General features: G+C 38.6%; 1 protein-coding gene across 1 annotated transcript; it reads right to left on the reverse strand.

The window, feature by feature from the left end:
• Positions 1-4,029: 4,029 nt before the first annotated feature.
• On the reverse strand, positions 4,030-10,790 carry LOC126787927 (outer envelope protein 61). The gene is made up of 11 exons (XM_050513847.1): positions 10,502-10,790; positions 9,961-10,191; positions 9,311-9,367; positions 9,089-9,217; positions 8,851-8,928; positions 8,508-8,578; positions 7,772-7,821; positions 7,487-7,670; positions 6,032-6,725; positions 5,099-5,242; positions 4,030-4,615 (listed from the first exon to the last, which is right to left on the reverse strand). The coding sequence occupies exons 1-11, from the start codon at positions 10,601-10,603 to the stop codon at positions 4,469-4,471; spliced, it is 1,887 nt and encodes a 628-aa protein (XP_050369804.1). The 5' UTR covers positions 10,604-10,790; the 3' UTR covers positions 4,030-4,468.
• Positions 10,791-11,322: the final 532 nt, after the last annotated feature.

Here is an 11,322-nt window from a genome sequence, read left to right on the forward strand (position 1 = left end):
ACAGATGAGAGAGAGAGAGAGAGAGACAAAGAGAGGAGATCACAGAGAATTTAGGGCTCGGATCATTGTGGGGATTTGAAATGAATAGGGTGAAGAAGAGGAAGAGTGGGGGGGAGGAGGATGGAGAGGATTGGATGTGATTGGATTCATCATTCGTCCTGTTTCATAGGGGAAGAGACTGTAGAGACTTTCCCAGGAAGAAACCTTGTCGGTGATCGAACCCAACCCTAAGACCAAGCCCCAACTAAACCAACGGGTTATTTTTGTGGAGAGAGAGAGAGAGAGAGAGAGAGAGAGTAAAGGGTGTACAGAAGCGAAACCGACGGGGATGACAGTTGATGAAAGAACGAATCTAATGGGAGCTCTCTATCTCTGTCGATATTTCTTCCTGAGATTATCGGAAGGATTCAAAATTCCTAGAAAGTTTACTATGTCTGTATATATAGAGAATGGATCGATAGAGATATATACTGGTATATATGGTCTTGCTGGCAGCTGGAAGAGTCAGAGAAGCTGAGGGAGGGAGAGGGAGAAGACGAAACCGAAGAGGAGTTGACTACGTGTTAGACAATAGAATTCCTACGTACACGAGGACACACATGTAGATGTATATGTATATATAATTTTTTTTTAAATTATTAACGGAGAACTCATGCCGGAAGGGTTTACACGTTTGGGTTGTCTTTAGTACTAATACAGACAAATATTTGATACTACGAGGGATAAAAGAGCAAATCACCGTAACACCATTTACGAATGGCATAGTGAAGATTAGCCCTTATTTTGTACCAGTGACACCAAACGGTCCAAACATGGTTTTAAGCAGACAAGACTCATTTAGCAGTCTTATTAATTCCGAATGTTTGCTTGTCAATTAGGGTTTAACTTCTTGAAGGTTAGGGGAGTACAAACTTGGAACAGATTGATGTCAAAATGCAGCCGAACCGTAATGCCATGTACAATTTTAACATTGATCCGTCTTCATAATCCAATGTCTTTAGAATGGGTTAGGGTTTTAGGAGGGTCTTTAGAATGGGTTAGGGTTTTAGGAGGGCAAGCAGTGCTCCTGCATTGGATCCAGGGCCCAATTTTTTTTTCTTGTTTGCTCATTTGTCGGTTAATCTCCTAAATTTTTAATCTTCTCTTTTCATTATGAAGAATAGGGCTGTTAACGGTTCTAAAATGGTAAAAAAAACTTAAAACCGTAAACCGAACCGTGATACTTAAACAGTTCGGTTCTTGCATTTCTGAGAGTAGGAACCGTTAGGAACCGAACCGTTTGGAACCGTTACGGTTCCGGTTCCTAAACGGTTCCATTTGGTTCCTGACTTCATGTGGCTAAAACTTTGTATAAACAACAATAGTTCTTGATGATTATGGCAATATGTACATGTATTAATATAGAACACCTATAACAAACAAAATAAACTAACATACAACTGATACAAAATGCTTGATCAAATAGTGAAAGTGTCAAACTGAAGCAATCTTCCATACAAATTACAAACCAAAGCAAATAGCAAAATTAACAAACTGTCCAAAGCAACAAATAACATGAGAATAAACTTGTAAATGAGTCTCCAGTCCACTCTCCAGCTTCCATGAATGCAACCAATCACTCATTCACTGCATAGCAAGTTACTGAAATTAGCATTATGTTTACATATAATGCAATGAAACCAGAAGATGATGCTAAAGCTCAAGACATATGAGGAAAACCAGAAGGACACGACGAGGTACTAATCTTGGGCCAACACCGGGAGAAAACTGATATCAACAAACATGGATCTAGGTCGTCATCATGAACTTTGCTTATCAATCTGCCTTTTCTGGTGTAAAACAAATCCATCCACCACTGCAGAGAAGGTCGCAGGGACGAAGGGAACCATCTTGGGACGGTTGCGCCACCAAAGGCCGTCAGAAACGAAACTAGGTTGAAGTCGGGTCGCAGTAGTCACTTTCGAGTTTCGATGCATGCAGACCGCCACGAAATGGCGCAAGCCACCACCGGAGGACACGATGTGCGGAGGAGGCAAACAATTTCCGACTGGTGCCAGCACTTGGGACCACCGGAGTTTGCTGGAAAAGTCGGGTCGGGTCAGTCGGGTTTCTTTGATTCTAAAGGAGGCGCGAGAGAGAGAAAGAGGAGAGGAAAAACTGGGGTTGCGCAAAATGAAACTCTAAAGGAGGAAAAATTCTATTAATACTTCAAATTTTCGGAATCCGAACTTCCATTGGTCATAGCTTCTTCATACGATCTCCAAATAACGTGTGCCACATGTCTACGAACTCGTATCAACGAGCTCCACGACTTTCATAAATGAAGTTTTCTAAGATTCCAAACAAATAAAAAGTCAACTCTTGATATTCCAGTAACATTCCCGAGTAATTAATCACTCGAACACTTTCGTTTTCTCACTCGAACTATAATTATTTATCAGCGACGAAATCAAGGGTTTACCAGCGGTGTTGATGACTGATGCAACGGCGCAACTGGTCAGAGAAACGATAGGCAGGGTACTGCATGTTGACCCGGGCTCGGTGGCTAGAGGAAGCCCTAAGGTGCGGCTGGTCTTACCGTTGCATGATCCCATCAAGCTTGAACGTCGCCTTAGGGTTTCTCCCTCCGATGTGATTATGGTGCAATACAAGTATGAAAGGCTTCTTGGTCAATGCAAACTTTACTCCATGATCAATCATGGTGGCTTACCTGCCCCATTGAAGCAGCCGAGGCTGAAGAAGCTCCACTGCATGGCAAGGCTGAACTAGTTCCGTCGGCCCCTCTGTCGATGGTCTTCTGAGGTAACACAAACCCTGGCCTCATTGTTCCTCCTAGTTCTACTCTGTCTACTTTGGTTCAGATGGAACGTCACCAAATTCAAGTCCGAGAGATTCCATCTTGTCCTTTTCCGGCCAAGGCTGCAAGTGTTAGATGTGAGAGGAACGATGAAGCCCAAGCATCGGGTAAGAGAACAAAGCACTGTTTGGAAATTGTCCCTCTTGCATTGGGGCCAGAGGATTTAGGTTTTGTGGTAGGATCTGATGGTTCAATTGGCATTGCTTGGAAATCTCCGAAGAAATGTGGCCACCATCGTGGTAGCACTAACAAGGCCAAGAAGCAATACAAGGTTGTTAAGGATCTAAACTTTGATTCATAAGATTCTACGTCAGGAACTGCTAATCAGGTGGAAGCTATTGAACTGGAGGAGGATGATCTTGTAGGAGTGAAGGTTCCTGTTCCAACCACAGAAATGGTGGAGGTGTTAATGGCACCGAATAGTCCGCTTTGTTAGGACTCTGGATCCCTATACTCGAGGTTTAGGGTTTCACTTGTTACTAGGATCCGAAAGATACACCTTGGGTCGTAGGTTTAAAGATCTTTGTTTCAAGTCCTTTTCTTCGTTGTGTAGGTTATTTGCTTTCTTAGTTTTTGAGTTTTTAGTTGTTTCGTTTTAATCTTGAGTTGTTTTTGCTTTGTAGTTGTTAGAAATAATGAGCTCGTTCTGAACGTTGTATTGGAGCTTGCTCCTGCATGACATAACAATAGTTTGTCGTTATCGGCTTGATGCCTAATGAAGTTATTCATTTTTCTCAAAAAAAAAAAATCCGGTGTCTGTATAATAATACCTTACATTTATGGGATGCCTACATTTATTAAGCGTACTAACTATTTGTCCTTTTCACACAATAGTATTGCTATACGTTCGGTTACTATCTAATATTTTTCCATAGAGTGAATTTTGGACACAATACGGAACGAAACAAACACAATACAAATAAATTTTTGCGAGTTTTTTATTTACATTCTTGATTAATTGCAACGTTGCAACTAATTACACTTACCGGCAACTCGGCAAGAATGTTAGTTGAGGTGTAGCTCTCATGCCATGAACGCATAATTGCCTTCACTGGAACTTTGTGTATAGAAAATGGTGGTCTATTTTGTTTGGACCTCAGAGAGCAAGGTGCTCCCTTTTCGACATCAAACTATTGGTGAGTTCCACGAACAAATTAATTATGTAAGAAGATAGCACTGGAAGTCTAGAACCTAAAGGCAAAGAAAATTCAACCACCATTTTGGATCAGCAATATTGGCCATGTTACCAGCAAGGCTGCAAATTATTGTTTCATTATCGATAGTCAAATCCATAGATGTTGCAAATCATCACAGGATGACAAATAAAAACCATCTTGCAAAGGCATGCTTCTTTTTACAGTATTCCCCAACTACATAAAGGTTTAAAAAAAACAACAACAAAAAATTGCTATGGCTAGCGATCTAGGTACAAAAATACATCAAGCATCATTTTTACCCTCCTCCATGTCCATATACTTTTACTTCCTTTCCACAGCACCTTATCTCAGAACTTCCTTGATGCATCTCCCAGGACATATTTGCGTTTCGCAACACTTGGCTAGAGGCTTGGGCATTAAATAGATCTTTCATGACAATGAGCACAATCACAATCTACCCACCAATGTAGCCCAAGCGGTGAAGGATTACTGCTAAAATGAGTATTATTATTGCCAAAATTAAACCTGACTTCCCCATAAGCCAATTTTTTGTCTTCCTTGCACCTTCCACTACCCTTTGAATCTTATCCATCCATTGCATCTGCAAAAAGAAGTTATACATTAGAAAAGTTCATATTTGCAAAGAAAGGATGGAGTAAAATGTCAAGATTAAGATAAATAACAGACCAATCAAATCAACACCACAAAATCGAGTCGAATAACTTTTCAAAATAGTTATAATATAAGGGTTTGACACTTTGACATATGCAATCTTGTTCAGATACCACAAGAGAATGCCAAAAAACAGCCTATAGACACCTCACTGATCAAAGTAATTAGATATCTCTTTTATTTTAAACCAAGAGGGGAAGGAGACGATAATAATTTGATTCACAACTATAACAATAAATGTCCATTTACGTTACTAAGATCTATCTGAATAACAGAACAAATCTTGGTAAAGTATAATAAGAAACCAAAAGCAAATTAAGTGACCTATGTTAAATATAGTATAAGTTTTTTTAATGTTCTCGACAGGAGCATAGTGAAAATAAACACATTGAAGACTATCGAGGAAAGTTACCATTTTGTCCAAGGACTCTGGTGACAAGGAAGACATTGCTTGGTGAGCTTTTTCTGCATCTTCCCGAGAAAGATTCAAACCGAACTGCTGACTCATGTTTGCCATCATGTCTGGACTCATACTCTTCATCATTGAGGACATCATCTGCCAGAAGATGCAACAAAGTTAAATAAAAAAAGTGGTACGTATCAACATGCATCAATCTAATATTGATCGAACGTTGAGGTACAATTCTCTTGTGGTAAAAACTGGTTGTTGAATGTGGAGTTATGAACACGTATGGGGATCCAAATGTTAGTAACAAGATATAAAGTAAATGCAACTTGAAATTATAATTCTTCTCTCGAAGCAACTGATTACCAGTGCCCATGAGTATTCTTCAAGTTCCTACTCTAAACCCTTATACGCAGTAAAATTTATGTATTTGCACATTTAGTGCTTTGACAAAATCCACTGTTGTCCGAGTTATAAAATTTTGTCCATTTTGGACCAGGTAATTAATAGCTGCTGCTGGAAAGGGAGATGTAGCCATGTAGGCCACACAGAAGATCCATATAACTATGCAAATTCCTAATCCTTCAACTACAAAGAATTAGAGTAATTCCAAGATTCACCAATTAACATGACTTGAGCATAATTACTTATTCATTTTAAATTTAATCAAACTGCCTACAAAAGCACATCCTTCTTGATTTTTACTGATGTTTAGAATCTTGTATAGTTCATCTCCAGATAACTATTATATATGCCCCGTTTCTACAGGAAGATGTTAATGGGAACAAATTTTCAAAAAGAACACGTGTGCAAAACTTTGGAAGGAAACGACATGCAAAGCATAATGATTTTACATATACATATAACATAATTAAATATTATATATAAATATATATAGAATAGAGTTGACTCATATTTTGGTGAACATAGTAAACAAACCTGCCGCATTGCTGGATCTTTCATTTGGTTTCTCATTTGTTCTTGTAAATCAACAGCTGAGGCAGGGAAGCTCGGCTGCAGGGTACTACCCACATTTGGCATTACTCCATGAGAACTGCTTGCACCTTCATTATGAGCTATATTACCAGCAGAATTCTCATGGCTTTCGGAATAATCCGATGAACTTTGTTTGTTAGCATCAAATGATCCTGGTGTCGGACATGAGTTTCTCCCTGTCATAGAAGATGCCATTTCAAACATCTTCTGAAGCTCTTCGGGGGGCATTTTGCTCATCATATCAGATGCCGTTTTAAGCATATCTGGAGACAAAGTTGGGGGAATTGATCCAGGTTTGAAACTTTCCAATTTAGATGGTGATGTTGGAGATACACCCTTCCCTTTTGAAGCCATTTCAAACATTTTCTGAAGCTCATCCGCCGGCATTTTACTCATCATATCAGATGCTGTTTTTAACATATCTAGTGACATATTTGGTTGACCTCCTTTGAGAAATGGATTTGGTCCTTCAAATGAGGATGCCATTTCAATCATTTTCTTCAGTTCTTCAGGTGACATTTTTCCTATCATACTTGAGGCAGTCTTAACCATGTCAGCAGGAACCTCCTCGGATTTTCCAGAACTCAAAGCAGCAAGAGCATTTGGATCAGCATTTGAGATAAAATCTTGAAATGATCTGTAAACCAGGTAAAGAAGCATAGTGTTATTTACATTCGTTCTAAATACGATCTATACCATATAGGTCCAACTTTCAGAAACTGGCTTCACCAGAACATATATAGTGTGGGATACATGTATGATATATAAACAGGAAAGCAGAAGGCCAACAACAAATAATATCACTGTATCACCCGCCAAAAAAGCGGGTAAAGTTGCTAGCATTATATTCAAAAGATGCATGACCAGAGCATAAAAGTTTTCATGGTCACAAAATTGATACACAAGTAATCATATGATCAATAATATATTTCACGAGGAACTTATATCAGTTTGCAAAATTACCGAGGCAATTCTGGCTCGGTAATGTGCCAAGCTAATATGAATGCACTTCATATTGTTGCATAGATTGATTCTCATCTTGTCAGACATCAAGCGAAATCATCTTGTTTAGTGGATTTAACCTTAAACTTAAAAACAACATATTCCAATTTCAGTGAACCCTCATGAGTCATATCTAACCTGAAACATATAAAACAAAACTTAACTGAACTTCGCATCCCATCTCATCTCTCAGATACACATGAACATGTAAATGTATAAGCGTGCACACAAAATAAAGGATGAAAACCACATCTGTGGTGTAAACAAATCTACGAAGAAAGTTTGTCACATTTGACCTCCACTAGACTTTAATTCCTCTTTATCCTTTTCACTTAAGGTTCAATTTTTAAGAAGATAAAAATATATCATAATCAATCCTTCATAAACAACACAAACCTGAGAGTTGCTGGGTCATTTTTCAAAGCCTGCAAATGCTCTGAGTTGTTTGATGGAACCCCATAATCAGCTCCAATCTGAGTCTTGGGAACGTCTCTGGTTTCATGTGATTTTGTAGATGAGCTTTTATGGTTCGCAGAAGAGACGGTCTCAACTTCTTCAGTTATTTCTTCAATCACCAGTCCTGTAATATAAACCATATTCAACATTTTACCAAAGATTTCAAATCTGGCATTTTTTCTTCTGAAAATTTGGAAAAAATGTAAAAGGTGGAGAACAACATACTTCTGGGTGCAGACACACTGCCATCTGTACCCAATTTTTCCTTCGCATCCCTATGTAACAAAATATAATTTAGTTCAAAATAATCACCTGCAATTGTGTGACAACTCGAACCTAGATCCTAACAAATGCTGAAAAGAGAGGGGAGCCCACAACAATTAGTGCTTGACTCATTTTTATCATTTAGCCAGAAATACCGAACACAATCTATGATGGGCTCAAAAACAAAGCCTGCTCTAGGTATGAACCGTGAGGGGGTTCAGATCCAGACCACAAGGGAACTCACCATCGGCCCAACCACTCACCCTGATCCCTCATTTGTGAACACTGATCTTATTATCTTAATATCCAAAATATAGTAAAAGTCAGAATAGAGCACGGATAAATAATTAACAGTTAGTAGTCTAAACTCTATATTCAGGTCAATAGGTAGTTTTTGGCAATATACAGTGTTTAGAGGTAGTGTATCAGAATCAAAAGTGAGCATAGTATTGTTTCCCACCTTCATCCAAGTTGGATATCCATGGTAGCAGTCTCAAACCTCCATCAAGGTATTAAAGAAACAGTGAAATAACGCCTACTGGCCACCACTCCACAATCCCATACTTAAGTACTAGTTTTAGCTAGGCCTCATACAGCAGATATATATCCTCCATCTTAAGTGCATTTAGGAGACGCAGAATGTTCTCCTCTATCTAAAAACAAAAACAAAAAGAACAAAAGAAACGTGGTATGTTACCTTAAAACATCTGCAATAGTTTCATCATCAGGGGATACTTCATGTGCCATGCTCAGGTCAGAGACAGCATCCTAAGAGAAGCAAATTAGCATAAACATAAAAACTGCAGCCGACATACTGAGAATTATGTAAACTGAACAAGCATGTAACTGACACTGAATCTGATCTACAATCCAAACTGAATATTTGATAATTTTCATTATAGGGACGGTCCACAAAGTTTTGGAAATGACAAAAAAATAAACTATATCCAAATATAGAGTTCAGATATATCTGCTAAAATGTCTTCTCAAGAAAGAAAAAGATATATCTGCTAAAATAGCACAGATATAAGAATACTCACTTCCAATTGATCCAATTCTTTATATGCTTGACCTCTCCGATAGAGAGCTTTCACATTCTGTGCATCATATGCCAGTACCTGAGAAAATAAAAACAAAGGTTAAGCTAGACAAACCTAAGTTGCAAGCAACGAGAGAATGAACAATACTATACATTAACTTCTACATATTGTAGTTCCCGGATATTTATTATCATATAAAATTATTTGTGTTGAAGACACTAATTGTTTCCTCATATACCTCAGAACCTTCTTTTATACATTCATCATACTGCCTTGTTTTCAAGTAACATGACATTAAGTTGAGTGAGCAAGCCATCAGAAGTGATGTTCCTTTAGAGGACGGAAGACCATTCAAGTTTGTCTTTGCCTGAATTTTTGGACAGAATATTACTAGTTAGAGAGAGAATACTTCAGCTAAATAATAAAAAGGAAAAAGTCAAAAGATTAGTATTACACGTACAAGTACGTATTTTTGCAAGGCATCGTTGAACTTTCCCTGGCTATGAAGTGCATTTCCCTGCAGATTTGATACACAAAGGGATTAAGACAGGAAAATATAATACATCAACACACAAGCTAATCATCCAGACATTCTGGACTAACCCTAACCAAGGTTTATAATAGGGTTAATTCCTCTTCAGGTGGTCCACTTGGATTTTTCACCCAATCTAACCAGGATAATTTAATGTCTAACTCCATATTTGAAACTTTAAAGCATACAATAAACACCATTTTTTTCAAAGGTGAAGGGTGGCCTATCAAAGAAAAAGAACTCCGTGCATTGCTTTATGTAGAAAATTGGGATTATACTGTATAACACAAATAATTTCATCACAATGTCCCCAATAAAGAAAAGGAGAGAGAGAGAGAGAGCCAAACCGAACACAAAACAAGAGAGAGGGAGCAAGCAATCTATGAAAAGGGCCATAAAACACAGCTCGAGAGTGATAAAATATTGGTGAAACTTGACTGTAACGTAAGTGAACATTCAATCATATTGTGTCATCTACGCCACTTGTTAGCTCTGGGAATTCACTAATCCCTAAAAAACTAAAACGCGAAGAAGAAGAATTCTGTGATTGTTTAGTGTTGCAATGGCTACAGCATTACCTGATTCTTGAGCATCTGAGCTGCATTCAACTTGTACCCGACTTGGCCATCAACACGAGCGTGCATAGCTGCTATTTCTTCAGGCGACGCACTAGCAATCTTTTCCCCAATCTCAGCCATCTCTTCTGGGCGTGTGTGTTTCAATTTCTCTGCAGCCAATTTCAAATCCTCAGGCCTCATGTTCTTCATGCTCTCTGATGCCATCTTCATCAGTTCTGGATTAGCCATCATCTGCAATGCCAATACAAACTATAAGCCCACCACCTAACTGAAACCAAACACTAAGTAAACCTCTCAACGTGCATGGAACACACAAGACCTCTACCGGTGATGCCAAAACTCCAAAAAAAAAAAAATCCAACCCATTCAGAGACCAATAATGGGAAATCAGGTTAAAAACTATGAAATTAAAAAAAAACACTACAAGAAAAAAATGGATGAAATCCAGATTCAGTAATCTAACATAAACAATAATCTACTAATATGATCGAGCAGACATGTAAAAACCAATATGGAAATTTTGAACATAAAATTAATCGACCTGTTGCTGCATGCGGGCAAAATCAGCCGGTGAGATCCGGCTCATCTGCTCCTGAGCAAGTTTCATCAATTCAGGATCCATCATATTCATCCCGTTGAACATTTTGACTTATCGTGATCGCTAAGACTGGAGACGAATTGGAGATTTTCGGGTGAAGGAAAAACTAGTTCTGGAAGAATTTGAGGAGAAGTATAGCAGTTAAATAGGGGAAGGAAGACAACAAAATAATGGTCTCGGTCGGAGCTCCGGTCGCCCACCAAATCTGAAAGGAAGAGAAGAAAGAACGGCCGTTTCTGATTCGGAAAGGAAAACCAACGTGTCGTAGAAGTGTCAATTATTCCCCTTTTTCTGTCTAAGTACTATCCTACCCCGAGGGTTTTTACTTTATTTCATGCAAAAGTTTATAGCGGTCTTTGCCGCGTCATCACCCACGGTTGACGTGGCTAAGCATTTTCGGAAACTTTTTGTTTATTATTATGGGGTGTGAAATTTGGATATTATAGAATATGGTGTGTGATAACGCCCGTAACAAAGTAGTTACGAGAGGGCAAACTTGTAAACCTATTGAACTTGGAGAAATCACTTGTAAGTTGTGACCGTCACCCTCCATCCCACATGTCCTCGTTTTCTTCTTTTCTTTTTGACAAGTGTGCTCATTATTTCAAGTAATGTTCTAAAAAACGGGTTAGACGGCCGTCTAGGCGTTGGGTGCCGGTTTCCCGTTCCAATTTTACCTAAGCAGATCTATCTGGGCATTTTTGTTAAAAAAATCCACCTAGTTTGCCTAGGCGGGTTCTAGGCCTATTTTGAGCGTTTTCTGT

Source organism: Argentina anserina, chromosome 3, assembly GCF_933775445.1.
Source record: "Argentina anserina chromosome 3, drPotAnse1.1, whole genome shotgun sequence".
Classification (NCBI taxonomy): domain Eukaryota; kingdom Viridiplantae; phylum Streptophyta; class Magnoliopsida; order Rosales; family Rosaceae; genus Argentina; species Argentina anserina.